Source organism: Humulus lupulus, chromosome X (assembly GCF_963169125.1).
Source record: "Humulus lupulus chromosome X, drHumLupu1.1, whole genome shotgun sequence".
NCBI lineage: Eukaryota > Viridiplantae > Streptophyta > Magnoliopsida > Rosales > Cannabaceae > Humulus > Humulus lupulus.
In genome coordinates this window covers 187,408,138-187,432,052 of record NC_084802.1, presented here as the reverse complement: position 1 = coordinate 187,432,052, position 23,915 = coordinate 187,408,138, and the positions used below count along the sequence as shown (strand labels likewise).

The 23,915-nt window shown below is 36.9% G+C and overlaps 2 protein-coding genes and 1 non-coding gene across 3 annotated transcripts in view; 2 read left to right on the top strand and 1 right to left on the bottom strand.

The window, feature by feature from the left end:
* The window catches only part of LOC133805352 (uncharacterized), a 28,726-nt gene extending 16,320 nt beyond the window's left edge, over positions 1–12,406 (top strand). The window contains exons 5-13 of the mRNA XM_062243512.1: positions 8,623–8,666; positions 9,113–9,211; positions 9,916–9,973; positions 10,099–10,151; positions 10,570–10,671; positions 10,940–11,005; positions 11,322–11,443; positions 11,709–11,880; positions 12,038–12,406. Of these exons, the coding sequence (XP_062099496.1) occupies positions 8,623–8,666; positions 9,113–9,211; positions 9,916–9,973; positions 10,099–10,151; positions 10,570–10,671; positions 10,940–11,005; positions 11,322–11,443; positions 11,709–11,880; positions 12,038–12,094 (773 nt within the window). The 3' untranslated portion in view covers positions 12,095–12,406. The remainder of the gene's footprint in view (positions 1–8,622; positions 8,667–9,112; positions 9,212–9,915; positions 9,974–10,098; positions 10,152–10,569; positions 10,672–10,939; positions 11,006–11,321; positions 11,444–11,708; positions 11,881–12,037) is intronic.
* Positions 2,506–2,612, top strand: LOC133807847 (small nucleolar RNA R71). Its single transcript, XR_009879735.1, has one exon. It is a non-coding gene; the product is annotated as a small nucleolar RNA R71 (small nucleolar RNA).
* A 344-nt stretch (positions 12,407–12,750) lies between the features above and the next one.
* LOC133805354 (uncharacterized) lies at positions 12,751–14,978 on the bottom strand. Its single transcript, XM_062243513.1, has 3 exons — positions 14,524–14,978; positions 13,562–13,793; positions 12,751–13,403 (listed from the first exon to the last, which is right to left on the bottom strand). The coding sequence occupies exons 1-3, from the start codon at positions 14,758–14,760 to the stop codon at positions 13,015–13,017; spliced, it is 858 nt and encodes a 285-aa protein (XP_062099497.1). The 5' UTR covers positions 14,761–14,978; the 3' UTR covers positions 12,751–13,014.
* Between the last annotated feature and the right edge of the window lie 8,937 nt (positions 14,979–23,915).

The following is a 23,915-nucleotide window of genomic DNA, read 5'->3' as shown; positions in this document are numbered from 1 at the left end:
CTAAAAGCGAATGTGCCGTATGGACAGGTGAAAGTGGTCTTCTCTTGGTCCTCCGGCGCTATAGAAATTTGATTATACCCAGAATACCCGTCAAGAAAACAGAAGAACTCCTTTCCCGCCAAGCGGTCCAACATTTGGTCGATGAAGGGCAAAGGGAAATGATCCTTTCTAGTGGCCTTGTTGAGTTTTCTGTAATCCATGCAAACCCGCCATCCGGTGACTGTACGAGTGGGAATAAGCTCATTGTTATCATTAGTAACTACTGTAACGCCCCCTTTCTTCGGAACACATTGGACAGGACTCACCCACTTGCTGTCAGAAATTGGATAAATAATCCCATAGTCAAGCCACTTAATGACCTCTTTTCGAACTACATCTTTCATTACTGGATTCAAACGCCTTTGCTGCTCCACAGAACTAGTACAATCAGATTCCAGCAAGATTTTATGCATACAAAGCGCTGGACTAATCCCTTGAATATCAGCCATTGTCCATCCAATCGCCCTTTTATGCTGCTTCAGCAGTTTCAGCAATGCCTCTTCAGCAACAGACTCCAGACAGCTAGATATTATCACAGGTAAAGTATCATTGTCGCCCAAGTACACATACTTTAAATGACTTGGCAGTGGCTTTAACTCCAGCTGGGGTGGTTCTTCAACAGATGGTTTAGGGGCCTGAAAGTGCTTTTCTGGCAGATTTAGAGTTTCAAACACCTTACTAAATTTCTTGGTTGGTTGGCAAGAATCTACCCATGTAAGCATCTCTTCATCTTCACTGCTATACTCCTCCTCATCTCCAAAAATCTGGGTTCCCATAGCAGCTTTTTCCACCCTTTTATTGAACTTCTCAGCTACCAAAGTATCAACAACGTCAACTCTAGAGCATTCTTCCACTTCATCCGGGAATTTCATAGCTTTAAACACACTAAAGGTGATTTGTTGGTCATTCACCCTCATGGTAAGTTCACCATTTTGCACGTCAATAAGAGTACGCCCTGTAGCAAGAAAAGGCCTACCCAAGATTATAGGCACCTCTCTATCCGCTTCATAGTCTAAAATGATGAAATCCGCCGGAAATATAAATTTATCCACTTGAACTAACACATCTTCAATCTTGCCCTCGGGATGAGCCATAGATCTGTCCGCAAGCTGTAATGTAACGGTAGTGGGTCGTGCTTCACCAATACCCAACTTTTTGAAGATTGACATAGGCATAAGGTTGATGCTAGCGCCCAAATCGCATAATGCTCTTCCAACATCTCTACCTCCAATAGAACACGGAATCGTGAAACTGCCAGGATCTTTTAACTTAGGAGGGATCTTGCTTTTCAACATCGCGCTACATCCTTCTGTGAGAGCCACAGTTTCAAACTCCCCCAATCACCTTTTCTTTGTCAAAATATCCTTTAAGAACTTGACATAATTCGGCATTTGCTCCAATGCTTCGACCAAGGGGATATTAATGTGCAACTGTTTCAGTACATCCAAAAACTTTCTGAACTGACCATCCTGTTGTTGTTTGCGAAATCGCTGCGGAAATGGAAGGGGCGGTTTAGGACCAGAATTTACTGGAGCAGTTTGCTGACCCCTTGCTGTAGCAACTGGGCCAGTTTCAGCAATTTCCTGGGCAGTTTTGTTACTTGTTTCTCCTTCACTTTGGATTGAAGTGGGCTCTCCACTACCCTGTATTTCCTCAGAATTTCCCAGATTTTTACCATTCCGCAGCTGAATAGCTTTACAGTGTTCTTTCCCATCTCTCCTTGGATTTTCTGTATCACTAGGCAAAGATCCTTGCGGCCTAGTTTTCATTTCATTGGCTAGCTGGCCGAGCTGCATCTCAAGATTACGAAGAGAAGCTGCTTGGCTCTGTATTACTGCATCATTCTTAGCCATATACTCCCTCATTAGATTCTCCAAAGAGTTCGGCTGGGAGTTTTGAACATGTTGTGAAGGTCTTGGCTGCTGTGAAAAACCTGGTGGATATGCTTGTCTTCCTTGTGCTGGTGATGTGCTTGAACTTGCTCCTTGACCCCCCCATGACAGATTAGGATGATTCTTCCATGCTGGATTGTAAGTGTTCGAATATGGGTTGTTGTTGCGGTTGAAATTCTGATTTCCCACATAACAAACTGAGGCTGGATTTGAAGGGCAATTCTCAAAAGTATGCCCGTCCCCACAGTACACGCATGACACTTCTGCACTTTGAATGGCAGCAGCTGGCTGAATACTTCCTCCCAAACTCATATTCTTCAAGATGTTGGTCATTGAGGCCATTTGAGCTGTTAGAGCCGTTAGTGCATCTACTTCAAGAACTCCCGCCACCTTCCTACTTGTAGGAGCTCTAGTGTTTGACCATTGATAGTTATTACTTGCGATCCTTTCCAAAATCTCAAATGCTTCGTTGTAAGACTTGGAAAGAATGGCTCCATTGGCTGAAGCGTCCAATACCATTCTAGAAGCTGCATTGAGGCCATTATAGAAGGTCTCCATCTGTATACAGTGTGGGATACCGTGGTGTGGACATTTTCTTAAAAGCTCTTTGAATCTTTCCCACGCGTCACTAGTGGACTCATCTTCCAGCTGCTGAAATGACATAATCTCACTTCTAAACTTTGCATTTCTGGTGGGAGGGAAATATTTGCGCAGAAACTTTTCAGCAAGATCATTCCAATTTGTGACGGAATCAGGAGGCAAAGTGTTGAGCCATGATCTAGCTCGGTCTCTTAATGAGAATGGAAATAGCTTCAGCCTTAATGCTTCTTCACTCACTCCTTGAAGCTTAAAAGAATCGCTCACCTCCAAGAATGAACGAAGGTGAAGGTGAGGATCCTCCGTTGGAATCCCGCTGAACTGCCCCACGGTTTGGAGCATTTGAAACATGACCGGCTTGAGCTCGAATTGAGCTGCTTGTATTTCCGGCCTCACAATGCCTGGATTTAACTCATTAAACATGGGGGCAGCGTATTCCCGTATTGCTCTGGCTCTGTCATCCGCCAAAACAATGGGATTAGTAACTTGCTGGCCATCCCCCTCATCTTCAACACGTTCAGCCATAGTGCCTCGACTTTTAGCCTTTTGATCTTTTCTCCTTTTTCTGAAAGTGCGTTCGATCTCGGGGTCAATAGGAGCAAGTTCACTGTCCTCTTGCTGGTTCATACACTGTAGGTACCTGAGATTTCACAACCCGAACCAACAAGGTTAAAAACAATGAAAAGAAATTGTCAAATAGTTGATAAAACAGAATTTAATTTTAAAGTCCCCGGCAACGGCGCCAAAAACTTGTTGTGAATTTTCTAACGATTAAAATATGCGCAAGTATACACAATCGACAACAAGTAATACAGTGATAATGTATCAAAGTTCGTCTCCACAGGGACTTTTCAACTAAATTAATGTAAAATCAACCAAAAACAACTTATAAAATAGTAACCAAAACAAAGGAAAGAGTGGGTAATTAACTCTGAAAATAATTTTAGACAAACAAAGGAATTAAACCAAAAATCAGAGATTAAAATGACAAAATACTGGGTGGTTTTCAGATATAAGAAAAATGGGTTCGGGTGATTAATTCCCCTCGGTTCGTTCCAGTTGTTACAGCAATGGGTTAGCAATTATGACAGTGTTAACAAATTTCGTAAAACCCAGCAAGTTTTTCCCAAAACGTGCAATCTAATGTCTATACTCCCCTTCTATACATTCCTGCATGAAACCAGATTATAAACATTCAATTAAGCATCAAATCTGACGTTATGCAAGGTAGCAAAACATTCCTATTCTACTACTCACAATCACCTAAAACTAGATGAATCTCTTGCATCAATTGAATGGGTTCAGCTAGACTTCCCTCTTCCAAGTTAGATCTAGCTTAGCACATGCTAAAAATGGCCAATAATTAACAGTCAATAACAGTAAAGCACATTCAATTGAACAAAGACATAATCACTTAGCCATTGCATTTGTATATTGAGTTCATACTTGAGGGTTCATAATCACCCTAGCCCTTAAGAAATTAGTTCATAGTTGCAAACTTAAACATGAAAATAATACAGAAGTAATCCATGGAGTTTGCAGAAATTAGATGAAATTAATACAAAAAGAAAGAGATGGTGTAGGACGAATGAGTTGTGAGCTCAAATCCCCCTTATGGCATCAGCCTTCTTTCTTCTCTTTTGGTCGTACTCTTCTCAAATCTTCTCCCTGAAACCTCCTCTGTACTTAGCCAGAAGTTCTCTCTCCTTCTAAAATGGTCAATATCACAGAATAATACGGCCCCTCCTTTAATTCTAGGGTACTTTCCTTTACCCTAATTGGACAATCCAGATCATTTGCCTACATGTACTTTGTCCCACATACTCAGCTGACTCAGTACTCAGTACACTTGCCACCTTTCTACTTCATTTAATCCAGCTGGAGCATTGTTTTCACGAAGTCCTTTTTCTCTAGCTTCAGTTTAATTGCTAAGACTGACTGCTACAGCATTGTTGAGTTAGCATCCTCCCCTTTTCAGCAACATTTCCCTTTGATTTACAGTTCCCTCAGCTCCTGTTTTGTAAGCTTTCCTTTCCTGATTAATACAACACAGAAATTTACATAAAAAACACTGAAAAATATGACAATGCAAACACAAGGTCCCTAGCTACACAGACACACTAAATTGAACACAATTACAAGAAATAAAAACTCATTACTCTTTTGTTTGGTTCAAAAATTAAGTTTAAAGATGTGAAAATAACTCTAAATCCTAGAGTTATCACTGACCCTTGTGTATGCATTGATCAACAAAATTTTCCTTAATCCAAAATAACTGAGTTTTCACAAAATTGAACAAAATATTGCCATGGTGTCCATATTAATTCAAAATAGGGTTTTTATGAAATGATGACAGGTATATATCACTAATTATCTCAAAATAGTCAAACGAGCCATGAAGATACACTTATATTCTCAAATCCAAAATTTGTAGTTCTCTCTAATCCATATAACGAAGCTTAAATCCAAAAGGTTCAAAAGACCATAAAAGAAATCTTTATTGCAAAACTTTTAGAATGGTTGATTTATATTTTTTCTTTTCTTTTTTGAGACATTTAGTCATGACTATGATGACTAAAATTCCAATATATACACACACGTGATTGACGGTCAAATATTCCAAATGTTACTTTCATTAAATGTATGAGGCCTAAACCAAAAGTCAAGCTTCCTAATGACATGAAGTACAATATACTTTCAATGATCTAATCAAGACCAAGATCAAGAACTACAAGGAGCTTCTTAATAAATGGATCAATATGAGGTATAGACAACGTTAAACTGCGAACATTCTCCACATATTTAGAATCGTAGGTATGCAAAATTATTATGATCTCATCGAAATAAGTATTTTCATTTGTCCACGATGAAGGCACAACAAAAATTTATTTGATCAATAAGGTAATCACGAGTGATTGTGATTTATGGTCAATCGAAGCAAAAAATGGAGGGACACAGAGATGCAAAATCCCTTTTCAAACTATTAGCCCAGAACTTGAACCAACATCCCTTTTAAAAAAGACAACTTATCATGAATCTCTTAAACTGAAGGCAAAGGTTTATCACCCATTAACATATAATTTTAAAGCCTTACATCATAGAAACTTTTATGTGATCTATTTTCTTTTTCTTAAATTCTAAATCCCCAAAGAAAAATTTCTGTGATTGAGAAACGCATATGATTTGTTATGATTGGTTAATACAAAAGACTAAGTGTTATTATACAAGTTAGGTGTAAAACACTTGTAATTTTGCATCTTCATGTGAAATTTGAGTTTCAATTGGAGACACTTAAAAATCGTGTTTTTGGGTTTAAAGTGATACAATGAGGTATATAAGGATGCCCAAAAAATTTGAGAGCATTTAGAGGGGTTTAGGGTCGATTTCAGATATTTTGACCTGCTGGGGTGGCGTTGTGTCGCCACCCTTGTGGCGTAGCATTGCCTGAAACCCTAGGGTTTTAGGGATGCCAACAAGCGACGTGTCGTTTGATGTGTTCGTACAGACACATGTTTTAATTCCAAATTATGTGTTTTGAGGCTCTAGTCCTATTGGTTAGAACTAATGATTGTGCCTACTTTGTAAAAGAGTTCTAATAGAGTTTTGATAGATTTGATCACTCTCTCAAATCTCTCATTCTAGCTTTCAAGTTCTCAAGTTTTCTTCAAGAAACTCGTAAAAAAAGTGTCTTTGTGAGTTTAAATGCTTGTTCAATCCCAATTCTCAGTTGTGATTTGAAGCTTCAAGAAGTTTGGTCTACAAACTAGGGTAATATGAGATATAATTTACAAATAATTTCGCATGCTTAGACTCACGATAGGCGAGCACAAAAGACAAAAGCATACGTAATTATCATATTCCCAAAAATAATGGTGCTAGAAAATATGAAATATTTTGAAACAAGAATCACAAATATTTCATATAATTATGCCTATGAAAATAATTATGGTACAGAAAATTGTGAGACTATATGCCAACTTATAAAATTGTTTAATTATGTATTGACAAAAGTTACATAAAACAATACTAAAATTATTATAATGTCATTAATAATTATAGAATTAATTTTGGAGCAAAACGTTGAAATTCGGCCCTAATTTCGGTGGCTCACGCTCCAAAAAAGGGGTTTTTTTTTTTACCAAATGACACGTCGTTTCATTCATGGAACGACATGTCATTCTGGTAGACATGTCGTTTTTGTAAAACAACAAAATAATTATAAAATTAATTTTGGAGCAAAATGTACCAGAGAAGGAGCTTTTTTTTGTTTACCATAAGACATGTCGTTTTATCGATAGAACGACGAGTCGTTCTGGTAGACATATTGTTTGACCAGAACGACAAATCGTTTGCTGCAGCCTGCGGGTGAAGATCATCATTTTCACCCAACAACCAAACGGACTGGGTGTGCAACCTAGTTGCGACTCGACCAGAAATAGGCCCTACGGCCACTGTTTTTAGCCCAGAGAAATGGAGAAGCACTCCATGGATCATTTCCAATAGATGTACAGTGATTAAAAGGACCAAAAATGCGCAGACACTATTGTCCAAAGATTAAAAAAAATGAAGCTATTTTCTACTGTAAAACACCCAAAAACGGCTCTTTGATGCATGTGAAAATGGGAATAAAATGCAAGAGAGTTTTTAATCATCAGTCCAATATGTATGGTGTTTAATCATCATAGATCATTTCCAATAGATCTACAGTGTTTAAAAGTACCAAAAATGCCCAGAAACTAATGTCCAAAGATTAAAAAAAATGAAGCTATTTTCTACTGTAAAACACCCAAAACGGCTCTTTGATGCATGTGAAAATGGGAATAAAATGCAAAAGAGTTTTTAATCATCATTCCAGCAGCTTCATTTTGTATCAATATATCCCAATCAAAATTTCATACGCATGGTTCAAAATATTCAAATATAATCCAAAAAATAAAAAAAAATTAAAGAAAACAAGAAAGCAACATGCAGCAACTTGGCAACCTCTAAAATCAAATGCAGAAGCTTTGATACCAATTGTTAAAATCAATATGAGAATCGAAACAATTTCATTTAATAATTTCTCAAATGAGCTCATTTAATGAGACAATTTCATTCAAATAATTTCTCAAATGAGCTCATCAAGTTGAACATGCATTTGATTATAGAGTATGCCAAATGAGAGAGGTTAGAGACAACATACTTCCTCCTCCACTGCATTTACCCAAAAACATTGACATCTTCTACAATCTGCAAAACACACAAAAGAATACCTCTTTTGGATGCACACACTTCTTCACTCTTACAAAGAACACAACACAAGCATCCCAACTAATACCATACGGTTTGTGTTTTATATCAAAAAAATATATCGGATATAAGATGTACTGTATATATATATTTTTGACATACCACAAATAATATTGGGCTTACTCATTTGTGTGACAGTGTGAGTTGAGTGTTTGAGGCCCAATGGGCTGACCCCAAAAGATAGAAGGGTGTGTCCAAGAAGACCATCCATTTATTAGAGAAATGCTACCATCCCATCATGGTCTCCGAAAATACCATTAACATGTACACAATATGGTTATTAAACAATGCATGATAGGTTTATAGTCCACAGATAACTTTCCAACACGGTGTGGAAGCTTAAACATGTTATTAGACTCGTTATCATCCCTAATCATATTTTATTTACATGAAAGCGTCTTGTTTCATTTTTCATTTTTTTGTAGCCGCAAATGTTAGCTCTTTATTAAAGACTTCTACTTAATTTTAGTGATGGGATATTTCATTTCATTATATGCATTTTTGAAGGTCTTGCCTTCTTGTTGTTGAATCCATTGGTCTTTCTTGACTACCCATTTGCTGCATTTGAAAGATTTTGAGTTTCTAAGATATTTATATATATATATATTTTCTCTAGAAAATGCATTTTTTCTTTTGCTGCCTCTTTTTATATTGCATTTTCTTTTGTTGAAGGGGTTGCTTTTGGCTCCCATGCTTTAGGCACACTTTCCCCATATGAGATGCTTGAGTATTTTGCAAGGAAGACCACATTTATTAAGGCTCTATAAATTTAAGGCTTACGTGTTTCTTTCCACATGTTATACAGGAATTTTTGCTCGTAGATTGGCTCAAGAGTTTCCAACATGGCAGGTATCTCTTCTGAAACATCTTTGCCTAAATTGAATTTACCATTTCTAGATCCAAACATTATTAAGGGAATTTTTTTCTGGCAGGTTCATCACCTGTCAGGTTTGTTTGTTGTCTTTCCTTTAACAAATAGGGACCATTGCCGCCACACAAGGCTGGCTGAAGTGGTTGGATGTGTGGGAAGGGGAGGGGTTCTAATCCCCTTTATATATATATATATATATATATTATATTTATAAAGAAATAGGAACTGCTGCCTTCATAGTAATGGATATATAACTAGTTTCACCAATAACTGTCGATATGTTCTCTTTCATTTCACTTGTCTGCGTGCGTAACATGGTTCTATTGCAGTTTAGTGAATTGCATGGAGCATTTTTTTGGGTGGTAATCTTGTTATTGTCTCTCCTTTTTTTTTTATTTATTAATATTAATTTTTTGCTTTACAGTTTCTCTTAGTTGACCTGCGGTGTCATGGGGATTCGGCTTCAACTACAACTAGGGGCCCACATACAGTAGCATCTACTGCTCTTGATGTCTTAAAGCTTGTGTGTATACTTTGTATTGTAGTAATATTTCCATTATTTGTCTACCCCATGCATTGCTGCCTGATTTTGTTAATTCTACACTTATCAGCAGAACTACCATATTGCCTTTTTAAATTGGAGTTACAACATGCATTATTGATTTAACAGTTCAGCAGTTCATAATTTCATTTATTAAACTTGTCCAGGTTATTGGTTTCACTTAAAGCCTCGTTAAATTAGTCCTTATATTGTTGATCAACATATTCCAGATAAATTGATGATGTCACATCTTTTTGTCTGAGGACACAATTTGCAGTCCCAAGTTGGATGGATGTGATTTTGATAGTTCTGTAGTTAAGATAATTATTTCATTGCAATCTAGTGGGTGGGAATTGGTATTACAACTTAGTATATTGAATTTCTTTAAACAATCTGAAATGTAGTTGAAGTAGTTAGAGTACTGTTCAGTAGCTTATCACTTGATGGAGATAATGTAATTCACGACTTAGATGACCCCATCTTCCGATGGTAATCAAACATTTTATTATGACTTCCATTTATTGATCCCCGGCCTGGAAAAGTGATTACTTTGGTGTTAGTTGATGGTATTTTTCATTGGGATTTTTCTATATCATGGGTATATTTTGTCAAAGAACATTTTAGTACTAAAGTTCTCGCTTCTTATTGGAGAAAGATTCAGTTTTGCTTTTTCTTCCTCTATCTAGGTTCGACAGTTGAGAATAACACCCCGCATTCTTGTTGGTCACAGTTTTGGTGGAAAGGGTATGCCACTATCTTGTTCTTTCTACTTTTTATGTTTTGAACTTACACACGCTTCTTTATAGCGCAATGAAAGTGCTTGTGTTTTTGGTTTGGTTCTAATTTTTCTGCATTATTTCACCTTACAGTTGCCTTAAGCATGGTAGAACAAGCTGCAAAACCTCTTGCTAGACCAGTTAGAGTAAGTCTCTTGTGCTTTGCTAGTTTTGACAAGGAGTTTAACTTTGGCATTGGGAGGAATTTTTATGGAAGTTTATGGAGTGAATACATGCGTGAACATAGATATACATGCCAAAATTATTTCTGTACATCTTTAATTGTGTCAATATTTGATTTTGTGTTTGTGTATCTTTGTCTCTAAATCCAAAAATAAAATATCTATTGTACATTTATCTAAGTTTCAATAATGACAATCATTTTGTTAGGAACACGGTCTTTAAATAGTGAAATCTATTCTGAGATTTGAGTTTTGATAAACTCCAGCTTTTACATCTGAAAAGTTTAAATTTATGGCTGAAAATTATTTTTGAACACCCTCCCCCCCTTTTTTTCCCTCTCTTTCCATATTGAAACTTTAATTTTAACTACTTATTTTCTAGGTTTGGGTTCTAGATGCCACTCCTGGAATAGTTCGACCGGGTGGTAATGGGGAGGACCATCCAGAAGAGCTAATATCATTCCTTAAAACACTCCCAAAAGAGGTATTTACTTAGTCAACTCTTGAACCCTTTTTGTACTTTACAATTATTAGTTTTCTTTTTTATGATCTGGAAAGTGTTATTTCCTCAGATTTTGTACTGCAAATATGTTGTTGAAACTTTTTGACTTAATTTTGGCACTTCATTTCCTTGGTTCTGCTGATACTATGTTGTTTTGTTTTCTACATGTTATTGGTCTTATTTTTCGATATTATTTATCTCTTTTCTTTGTGAGCATGATTTAAATTTGGGAACTTTTTTCTCAAGGAAGGTCTCTTCAAAGCGGGATATTATTAATGCTCTAGTTCAAGAAGGATTTTCCAAAGATGTGGCACAGGTACACTTTAAACCTTCAGACTGTTTATGTCTGTTGAGACCTGAATATCTTTATTTTATTATAGATCAAACCTTTTTGACATTGACACAAACATTTTAAGCATGCTTACTTCTTTCAATGCACAATTGAATTTATAGTTATAGTAAATGTGACAATTTTATTATTGTCCTGTTTGTGACGTGCCTTTGTAGTAGTGCCATTTACATATTTACCTCTAAACTTTTTAGATCTTATAGCAGTACTCTAATGAAAGAAGTATCAGCATAAAAGTGGGTTTTATTTCTACTGAGCCTATAAAATATAAAAATTCTTGCAGTGGGTGGTTACTAATCTTCGTCCAACTGGTCCTCCTGGTTCGACATCATCCAGTTTCTCATGGATATTTGATCTCAAGGGAATTGCTGAAATGTATCAATCTTACGAGGAGACAAATTTATGGTATTGACCTAGTTTTATAAAAGCAAATATTAAATATCGTTTATATGCCAGTACACCTTGTGTCTAAGACTTCAATTATGTAAATATTGCTCGCCTTCTATACAAGAAATGACTTTGATGTTCATTCTTTGTTTGTCTATTTCTTTAAGCAGGAAATTGTCTGGTCGGTCTTTCACCACATTTTGGAAATCATTTAGTGTTCAAGTTTGAGTTATCGTTTTCTTTCTTTTCATTTTACTTATCCTTGTATTTCCTTTCTTTCCAGGAAAGTAGTTGAAGATGTGCCTCGAGGCGTGCATGTGAATTTTTTGAAGGCAGAAAGAAGTTTACACAGGTGGGCCCTTGAAGATATTCAAAGAATCCATGCTGCTGAGGAGGTTGCTTCTGAAGAGGGAGGTGGTGTTGAAATGCATGTACTTGAGGATGCCGGCCATTGGGTACGTTAATGATATACTTTCTAAGCATTACATATCATACACTGAACCAGAACTGCACCATTCTCTATTTTGTTTTAAACATTTAGTCTCAAAAGATTGAGATTACTTTTAATATGTTTTATGAGAGCCACTATTCCTCATTCTCAAGTTTTAACAGGTACATGCTGATAATCCAGATGGGCTCTTTAGGATTCTTTCGTCTTCTTTCCAATGAGAGAAAACCTGATTGAGATTCTAGCATAATCTCAAGTTCAACTAGAGGTAGGAGCCTTAAAATCATGGATCACTCACTCTTTACCCTCACCTCCCCTGCCAAAAATAAATGTCGTAATAAATTTTTTGTATAGCTAATTATATTTCTTCTTGTCTCATACACGTGTGTTAGTGTAATTCAGTATATTAGATGTTTAATCAGAATTATTAGGGTTCTTACAACTGAAAGAAAAAGTTGGAGGTTGTTGGAATTACCTGGTTGCACAGTATGTATGTACCTTACAGGCTACAAAGAAGCATGTCGTGTTGCACATGATTTTTTTTTTTGGGTGAACATATGCACTTTGAAATGTGCAATAAATATATATATATATATATTATGAGATTAATTCCAGAAAATTAGGCAATATTTCAAGGTATAATTATTAATTATTGTAATCCTTGACCTTTTTTACGGTTCTATGTCTTTCCCTGCCCATGGTTTTTATTTTTGGCTAGCAATGTTTTAAACCCATTTAAGCGACTACCAGCAAGAAATTTAATTTAGCTTAAGGAATGGACGGGGCGTAGAGATGGCAGATATTACAAAAATATTTTGTGGAAGTTTGGAGCTCTATGTAAAAGTGGTTTTTCCTTGGAATATAAACGAGCTGTAAGTGACAGTTACAGACAGGTTCACATTCTACATAAATTTCTACGATAATGTTAAAAAATATCTCACTACTCTCTTCATAGTCTTTTTTTGTTGGTTTTCACATCACATGTAAGAAAGATGTAACACAAACCAATATCTCAGACTCTACTATACACGTATTTTCTCTTCATCGGCCACAATTGTTTTGTTATGACAAAAACGGCGTGTTATATTATATACGCCAAAATCTAAACCCAACATCTCTTTATGTTTCTTAAAATTTGTTTTCATGTAACCACGACCGCTGGAGGAGCCGCGGAAAAGTGCGATTGCTTCGCGGACGGGGACGGGGAGGGTGGTGAAATTGGGGGGAAGTTGTTCAAGGGAAGCGTGGACGACCATTTCATAAGCATGAAGCTGGTCTCTCGCCAAGGTCCCATGTGGATCTTCTTCTCCTTCATCGACCTCTTGGCCGAGCCACAGATGATGCGAACGACTGCGTTTAGGCAATCGGTCTTGCCGATGTAATACTCCGGTAATAGACTAAGAAGCTTCCCATACTCGTCGCATGGCTTGGCGATCTCGAATTGGTCTCGAAATTCCACTTCAACTATGTATGGTATTTGCTTCTTTTGAGTCGGTGTGTTTCCAATCACTTCGATATATTCGTGGCAACCTAAACATTTATATATTTGATTAGAGACCACACCACACCACACTAGTTTATTTATTTATGTACCCTTTCATTTATTCTGTGATTGAAAAAAATGGTAATAATAATTTGAACAAAACAACGTAGTCGATCTCGATAGTATACATAAATATGATAATTACCTTGGGGTATTTTCTTGGTGTGTCTCCATTTTGATGAGCAAAGAGAGGCATTAATTCCCTTTTCACGAAGATCTTTTACGACCATTCGTCTCAAGCAGTGGTTGCAGCCATGACCATGAATGGTTTTGGGCTTTGCACAATGGCAATAGTCTGTCTCTTTAGCCGTATCTATAGCTCGACCAATCTCTCTTCTCAACTTTGATCCTGTCAAGTTATATCTCTCCAAAACCTCCTGTTTTTGCAATTTCAAAAATTGAAACAACTGATGTATGTGTTGGTTCATTAATACTAGTTATTACATATGTATGTACAATCAAGATTCAAAGTTTCTCTCTTTTTAAATCCTTTATCTTGCTTCATTTTAAAGTTTTTTTTTTCTTATCGCAAAATTAACAGTAATATCATCAAGTGTTGCAAATAGGGTTAGTTAGCACTCACAATAGCAAGACTTAAAAATATATGGACCACATTTTTAATATATATTTATATATATATGGACCACACACAACCAATCACGTAGTTTATATTTTGACACGCTTGCGAAAAAAATAATAAAATATCCCTTGAATTTATTGCATTTTTTTGTCAGGTTATTATTACATTCGTTGGATGAATATGTCTAAATGACCATTGACCATTGATTATACAAATGTCTTAATACCTGGAAAAGAGAGTGAGAGAGAGAGAGAAAGAAAGGGGGAATTCACCATTCAAAAGATTAGTTTGATAAAAGAAGAACTGACTAATATTATTAAAACTGAGGACTAAAATATATTTTTCTTCCTATGAAATACTAAAAACCTTATATTCAAACCAACTTATAACTATTAAGACATCAATAATTCATTATGATTTTCAGCTTTAAATTTTGTAACTCTTAAAAGGAAAATCGACGCAAAAATGGGGTTTATGAATAATAACTCTCTGAAATAAAAAAAAAATGAAAAATGAAAAATTAATACCTGAAGAAGGAAGTACTGAGATTCCCAGTAGAAAGTCCTCTCTTCTGGGTCATCACCGTTTGATTGATGATCATATTCCAAACAAGGATGATGATCAGATTCTCCTGAACAATAGTGTTCGTCGAAAAACACAGAAACCCTCTCTTCAAGACTATCCATGCACTCAAAGTTTCGATCTTTATCTTTTACGTTCTTCTCTTCTAACATTAATAGTTTACAACTCCTCATCTTCATCATCTTCTGATCTTCTACTTCCTCAGTCTTCAGTTCTACCTTCTCTCACTTCCCAAATGAAAGCAAAGCCTATTTGCAAGAAAGCAAGAACTGGGAGGCTATATAAATATAAATATATAAATACAGATTTGTCACATCAGTGATAAATAAAATATCATATTGAAATAGATAGCTTTAGCAGAAAGCTTTGGACAATTATGGAGAAATCCGGAATATACTTGACCCGAACTTGGTTAGGCTGAGTATAAGATTCCTTTTTTTTTGTAGGGCAGTATAATATTCCTTGTATGGCCCTCTCTTTATTTATTGCTTTATTTCCCACCTGATTTTTATAATTGATTTATTTATATATTATTGTGGTTTACAATACGAGGATCATTATGTGCAATTTCTGAAATTAATGCCATCGTCGGTACATAATTTACAGATTCTATACGAGTGTCAATAAACAGGTCTACCGTTTACAAATATTAGACAAGATTAATATCGTGTCTGATTTCTAATAAATTCAAATTTGTAAGGTTGCGTATATGTGTCTTAATAACGGGAAAATATTGTTTAATAAACAATAATTATAGGGTTTATATTTTTTTTTTTGGACTCTGCTTTTTGTCCCATTAATTGTTTGAACCATGTGTTTTGACAAATTATTTTTTGGACCCTATGTTTTGTAAAATTGTTAAAGTAGAATCCTAAACTCAATTTTAACAAAGAAAAAACTGAATATAACAATACAGTTTTTAAACAAAATGATTTTATTTTTGTTCTGAATTGTTAGTTTGGTAAAGTATTTGTGATTTTAGTTGAGAAAACATTCACCAAAATCGGGTTTAGAGTTCTATTTTAACAATTTTACAAAACATAAGGTTCAAAAAATAATTTATCAAAACACAAGATTCAAACAAATAATAGGACAAAACCCATACTACAAAAAAAAAAGTATAAATCCATGATTTTATTATTATTATTATTTAAATAAGGAAAATCATGACCCTATTTTATTAGTAAAATTCTAGTCAATTGAGACAGAGAAACTGAATGATTTCATTATTTGATGATCCGTTACAATTACATGTTGTGAATGTTTATGTCTAAATAAAAATGATATTTCTAAGTCCAAATTTAATGACAATGAAAATTTAAATGCCAGGTATATGACCTGTTAAAAAAAATTAATTATTCAAATATATATCGGCTGATATCTACATTTTAGAAGTTTTCTCAGTTCTAAAAATGATTAAATTCTAACATAATTTTCATGTCAATATATATGTATTACTTTAGCATGTATCTTATATTGTGTTAACATGTTTAAAATCTACACACAATTATTCATATATCAATGTATGAGAGTGGCTTCAAGCATTTACCTTTAAAGTTGGATTCTTACAAGATTTTTATGGTTTCTTCTTCCACTGAAGATAAATAATAAGTTTTTGATATTATTAGAGAATATATATTATTCAATAGAAATAGGGAAACCAAAATACAACTCTAAAGAAGAAATACAATAAACAATGTTTTGATTAAAATAAATATTACAACCCAATTGCTAAAAATACATATAAATAGAAAAAATGTAGAAGAAGAAGGAGAATAATAATACAAATCAAAGTATAGATAATGCAAATAAATATATAAACTAAAGAAAGAAACAAAGAACAAGAACTCTCACACAACCAAAGTGTAGAGTAGTGGAGATTACCAACTTGAACAAGTAATTTCAAGACCTTTGTCCAAAAACTTATTTATCCTATTCTCTAAGTACTAAAGGACTCTCAAGTATGGAAATAACTCTCTAGAATTATCAAGCATTTTGGTGTATTTTCTAGCAAAGAGCTTTGTGGATAGAAAATTGTGTGTTTTTCAACTAAGCATTAGACTCCTATTTATAGGGTTTTGAGACACCCTTTGAATTTGAAATTCTACCAACCTCTTAGCTGTTACCAAAATTGTAACGCCCTGGATAACCAAGATCATTACACTGTGTGTTTAAAATAGTGCTTAACTTATTAAGCAAGTCATTTGAACTTAAATGTGTAATTAAAGACCAAGTCAAGGTCAGGTAATAAAAGATTTGGTCAACAAAATGATTATTTTTCATTAAAATATTAAGTTTGTACACGGGGATCCCAAAAATCAGTTTACAGATTTGTACAAGATAAACAAATATAGTTTAGTCGACCTAAGCGACAAAAACATGGTTTAACCCTAGTTCCTCCCAAGCTATCCCGACCGTGGTGATCGAGTAGGCTGCCTATGTACACATCGCCCCTGAAGCTCTCCAACTCATAGCTGGTCCAACTATTAACTCCCTTACCTGCACCACGTAGCACCCGTGAGCCAACGCTCAGCAAGAAAACTTAAAACAACATGCACAACTAAGCAACAATATAAAGGCAATAAATATAATTCACCAGAATCAACTGACAATAGATTATAGGCAACAATCCCAATAAAAAAGCAACAGTAGTATTTAATCAACCTTGACCCAACTAGTTCAATTATTCAACAGAGTACAAGCATTAAGCTAAACAACGGAAAACATATATTCCCAAGCATACATCTCAATCAGTAATACAAGTGATTAGGTGTCGACGCCCTTAGGTCGAGCCCTTTGTTTATTTAGCTGACCCCGACCAGCTTAAGCTGAGTCCTCTGATTATTTAGCTGACCACGCCTCACATTGGCCGAGCTGCGTCCAGTGCGCTTATCATCAGCCCCGGCACCCTTAGGCCATACTTTCATAATAAGCATAACATCAATACAATCACATACATAAATTCAAATACAGGGAACCTTAGTCCCAAACATAACCACATGGGTGCAATTTTCTTACCTCGGATCCCGAGCAGCAAACGTATAACGACTCCGAGCACGATCCTTAAATCCTGAGCTCTTACGGTAAAAATCTAGTCACACTGCGATTATGAATAACCATAAGATCCTAAACCATTTAAAAACTTTGGATTCAAATACTAGCCTCCGGGACCTCGATTTCAACTAAACTAGGTAGTAGAAATCATTTCGAGCGCTTAAGTTTTAATCCCCGAGCCTCCCCAAGCCTTAAGAAAAACCTAGGCCAAAACTATTTAAGCGGGCTGCGACCTGGCCCTGAGGGTCACGGTGCGCCTCCAAGACAGAGGCGCTAGCCCCCAACTTAACAAGAATGCGAGCCGCGACCTGACCCAGAGGGTCGCGGCGCGCCTCCAAGACAGAGGCCTCCTCAGGCTCCTGGGCCATGCGGGCCGCGACGCGCCCCGCGAACCCAGAAAACCCAATTCTTTTTATGCGTTTTCTCCAAACTAACACCCCTAAAATCAATTCCTAAACTGCAACCAAGCTCAGAATTAGATTCCAATTCCATAACAACACAACATAACCAACACATAACCATTAATAGCTAAGCTAAAACCTCAACATAACCTCAAAATTCCACCTTTTGAGTGCAAAACTCAAGAGCACCCTTAAGCCTAATAAAACCCAATTAAAACCAGATTCAAGCTCACCTCATCTGATAATCACGACCCCTGAGCTGCACCTCAACCAAATCCCAACCACAAGCTTCAATTCAACAATTAAATCCATCACTAAACCCAGCCAACAGTATAAATTCACTAAAGAATTCATAGAAAAGAAACCAGAATTTACCTCAAAGATGTTTTGATCCTTGAGCTAATCCTTAAGTAACCTAGCTTGATCCCTCAGCTACTACTTGTCCATTCTTAGCCTTAATTCCCAGCTTTGCTTCCCAAGCTTCCAATTCTCAGCCATCCTTTTCCAAAAGACTCAAACATGCTTATTTACCTCAAGGGAGAGAAAGAGAATCGTAATGGAGAGAGAGAGAGAGAGAGAGAGAGTCACTTAGACATTTTCTGCCTATTTCTCAAAGTTTCTAGCCCCACCCAAGACCCATCCAATAGTCAGTAAAAGACCAAATTTCCCCCTAAGTATACTCTTAACCTTAAATGGTCACAAGAGCAAAATCGTCATTTGCCACATTTCCCGCTAATTCCTCAAGTAGTCCTATAAGTTCCCAATTAATCCTGACATGCCCATTTAATTTCCAATTATTTTCCCATTACTCAATAAACCCCAAATATACCTTAAACTTCCCAAAATACCTCTAGGCTCGCCCCGAGCTGGGTATTAAACCCTGCTGTGACTATTCCGCAAATCCGCTTACTAGGATCGCCTCGAGCCATATACTAAAAATATATCCTCATGATAATGTGGTCTCAATAATTTACTCACATGTAATCACATTTATGCCCGCAACAGGCCAAAATTACAAGTATGCCCTTAGTATCAAGAATGAGCCCACATGCATATTTAATACTCATAAACATGCATCTAAATATATTCATATCTGTAAAGCCCCAACTTCTCCGATGCATTTAACGGTGTGAACAGTAGGCCGGGAGGGCCATACTTGCTTAATTGTATTATTAATTGATTAAATGCATGTATATGTTGATTATATTATGATATGATGTGAAATGCATGCATGTGAGTCCATACTTCTTTATACAGGGGTGTGATGGAAATTTGGCCCGTTGAGGGTAAATTGATTATTTGTTCACATGTCGGTGATATAATTTGAGACCACATTATGATGTGGGTTTGTTCGAGCCATTTGGTATGAGACGATCAAAGAAATGTTAAACGTCGGTTTGGTCATAACAGGCTTAAGCTCGGGGCTCGGGGTGAGTCTCGGGGTGTTTTAATGGTTAGAGTGTTACCGGGTATTAAAGGGTAACGGGATGTGAAATATTGGAGTTTGAGAATATTGAGATTAGCGGAAAAAGGGAAGCGTTAATTATGATTAACGGTGTAGGTGGAAAATGTCAAAATTGCCCTTAAGTTGGTTTTAGAGCCTTAAATGACCTAGGGGCATTTAGGTCATTTGGCTAGGATATATGTGGTTTTAGAAGGCTGTGGAAATCGTTCAAAACAGAGCAAAAACAGAGAGTCTTCTTCTTCCTTCCCGTACATCATTTCCTCTCTATCATTCTTTGAGGTTTTTGGTCCCAAGTTGAGGTGGCAAGTTAGGGAATCAAAGCTTGGAGGTTGTGGTCTTAGTTCATCATCTTAAGAGGGTTCAAAACCAGTTGGAGGTAAGGAATTGTCTTTGAATTTCAAGTTATACTCTGTTTTTGTTTATAGTTTTCAATTCATGTTTTTGGATGTGGGAAGCATGAATCAAAGGAGGTTTTTGTGTTAGCTTGATTGGGGTTTGATGAGAGTGAGTTAAGGGTGTTGATAGGGGGTTGAATTGGGTGTTTGGAAGAGGTTTAAAGTTGGTTTGAGAGGCTGGTTTTAAGGGTAAAACGCAGGGGAAATTCTGAGTTCGCGTGCTGGTTTTGGGCTGAACTGGGCTGGGTGCCGCGGCACAGCTTTTGCGTGCCGCGGCCCACGCGCGTCTGGCAGATGGAGCTTAGAGGCGTGCCGCGGCACGGCTTTTTGGGGCCGTGGCCCATAGGCCAAATTTTGTTAAAAATGGTTTTTAGCTTAGGGATTCAAACCATGGGCCTCGGGGTTGGACCTAGTACCCGGTTGGGTAGTATTTGAGGTCTCGGGGGCTGAGTTTTGGTTTGGGAATCCTCAGTTATCACTTTTTATTGATGAATCCTACATTTTGGTTATGACCAGGTAACCGCTAAAGGACCAAAAAGTCGATCGTTCTCAGGGTTGTTCTTTTGTTCGTTCTTGCTCGAACCAGAGGTAAGAAAACTGCACCCCAAGTGTAGCATGCATGGATATTCCTGAGGCATGTTGAATGTGAGAATATGGACATGGATTGAACATAGAATGCTTAGCATATGTTGCTCATTTGTGCATGGTACTGACTTATTAGTCAGGTTTGGCAAGGGTGCTAGTATCACTGTGAAGCTGTGACTTATTAGTCAGGTTCGGCAGTGGTATTGGGCATTGATCACGATGAACTGACTTATTAGTCAGGACGGTCTTGGCGTGTGTCATGCAGGCCAGTAAGATTGGATCTAATCGATTATTAGCATTGAATGACTCAAAGAGCATTAATGCCAGACCGACCCCGAGGGTTGATGAATGAAATAAGCGCTTGGAGGCTAGTGGCTTACTCAGCAGCCACTCTCCCACTTGAATTAGTGACATGCATGGCAGTCACTCAGTGCGGTGTACCAGAACCCGTTGAAGGCCAGTGGCTTACCCATCAGCCACTCTTCCATTTGATTTAGTGACTCGCTTGTCAGTCACTCAGTGTGGTTTATCAGGACCTCATGTGGTGTTTACTCATTCGTTTGAAAGCTTATTGCTCAGTGTGATTATAATGATAATCATTTGATAATGTTTACATTAAGTGTTATGTTTTCTTGCTGGGCCTTGGCTCATGGGTGCTATGTGGTGCAAGTAAGGGAAAAGAAAAGCTCACCTAGCCTTGAGTGGAAAGCTGATGTGGTGGTGTGTACATATGCAGCCGCTTGACTACCACGGTCAAGGTGTTCTCAGAGGAACTAGGGGGTTTACCCTATTTTTGCCGCTTAGGTCGGCGGGATTGTAACTTTACAACAGTAGTGACCATTTTGTACTGAGAACGGCTTGTAAACGTTTTGTTTAGCTCTGCAGAGCAGTTTGTAATAAAAATCTCCATTTCCTTTTTATTGGTTTTATACCTTAACCTGTTAATTACACTTAGAGCACGTTTTTGACCAAAGGACTCAGGCAATGAGTCAAATTTCCAGTCCACCGTTCACCGTAACGGTTCTGGGGTAGCCAGGGCGTTACAATATCTTCATATATATATATATATCATGCATTCCACATAGTCACGCATTTAATCAATTAATCACACATATATCCAATTATGCCCTCCAGGCATGCTAATCAAGGCGCTAAACCCTATTAGCATTTATGGGACGTTACAACTATCCCCTCCTTACTGAAATTTCATCATCGAAATTTATTCAAACACTTCGGGATTCAAATCTTGTGAATCTGGCTATAATCACAAAGTCCAGTAATTTACCTTTTATCCTTCAGTAACACTCTCATCAGAGAGGCAATCTTATTCCATAAGACATTATCTCCTTATCATAATTCCATTAGCTTGTCCTTGCGCAACAAGTCCCGCTAAATTCCTTGGGTCTCTTCACCTCATCAATAGTGATATCATACATTAATTTCCTTGACATTGGCACCAGTAAAATTCAAAATTCACCACCCATACTAGGGTAAGGCTAATCTGTAGGCACCTGGTCTAGTCCTTGGTAAGATCTTAGAAGTCTTATTAAATCGGGAGTCAAAACTCCTCTTTCTTTCCCAAAATATCTTATCCTTTCCTTGTCTACAATATTCGGAGAAATATAAAGTCTCCCGTCCTGGAACTTCGTGTTCCCATACTTGAAATTTGCAAACTCTTATGTCCTTTCAGATAGGCAGACACTTCTGCCCTAATGATTCTAATAACTTCATCGGTTTCTCCGAACCAATACTGAACCACAATATTCTATGTCCTTCATTTCATTACTTAGAACAAGTACCTCTCACTCTCTACCTTACTATATCTTATGCAGAGTCACCCTAGTCGTTGACCGGCATTCGCCACTGTGACTATTCATTCAAGGGATCATACTTATCAATGATCCAAACACTTGCCCATTCAATGAATAATTCTTCAAAATTTGAGTCACTTCTTCAGATTTCCAGTCTATTTGAAGGTAACCATTAATTCTAGGTTTCAATCTTGTGCTCTTTATCTTCAGTATCCTTTCCAAAACTTGGAAAATAAAGGATCTTAGTCTGACACCATCGACCTTGGTGTCCCACAGAGACATACAATCTCCCTTCACCCATACGCATTACTATGATACCCGTTCACACAAATCGAAGTGTGTTAACTCAATTTGTTGAGTTGTAACCTCTCATGTCCAACCTTCTTACTTGCTGCCTAATGTGGTCCACTCTTACGGTCCACTACTATACCTTTTTACCTTCCAATATATGGATTTTAGATCTTAACATCCACTTAAACTTCCTGGTTGCAATATCCATAAGGAGGTAGTACAATATTCATCTAGAATCTCCACCTCAATACCAGGTTTCATCGGATCACTCATCTATTCTTCATATCTTAATTCATTCATACTACAATGGTAGGATCCCGAGCCATTCCTACAAAATCTTCTCTCTAAATTTCATTGTCCATAGAGAAATATCTGTCCACTATCAACTACAGATACTATATCAATCTTGATCATTACTTCGTCTGACTTTACTGTAATCCATAGCGTCTTATCCAACTAGCACAGATCTTTCCAACTTAGGAGGTCAACTTCCATACTAATTTTCCCTTATGCAATCAAGGGTTTCCAATATGAATCACCCATTAATTTTCACTAGGTCTTGGTCTCAAGGTTATTCTTCTACAGATGACCAAACGCTCAAATCCTTTTTGTTAATACATTCATTCTTATTCTGTGGGTGCCATCACTTCATCTTAACCGTGGTTATCTAGCGTTCCGTCAACTTAATGGTCCATGTATAACATTCATGTTCTTATTCTTTCATCTACCGTGAAGCAAGAACAACCATGTAGCACCCTGGATAGCCAAGACCGCTACATTGTGTGTTTATAAAGTGCTAGACTTGCTAATCAAGTCGTTTAATTAAAAACGTGTTATTGAAACTATAAAGGAACTAGGGTTAAAATGTTTTGGTCTCAAAAGCCACATTTTTCATAAAGAGACGTTTCCTGTTCACACGGGATCCCAAAAATATCAAGATTAAAGACCGTTTACAAAGACATAAGGTTTAAATACAATACCAAGCCATATTAAGGCAAAACAGACAGTTAGGCAATCCCTGTCCTGATCCACTCCTCGACCATGACGATCGAACAGCTGGCTATGTATATTCAACCCCGCAGCTCTCCATCTCAGAATTGGTCCAACTTGCCTTTGCTTTTACCTGCACCACGTAGCACCTGTGAGCCAAGACCCAGCAAGAAAACACAATAACAGAGCATAAGCAATCAACAAATAATTCAATATCTCATATCGCATCACATATTCTCAACCATATAAACATTCAGTATAATCAAGTATTCCACATACTAAACATATCAACTCATATCATATATCAGTTCACAAATGATAACTAGGGCTAGTGCCCTCAAGCCG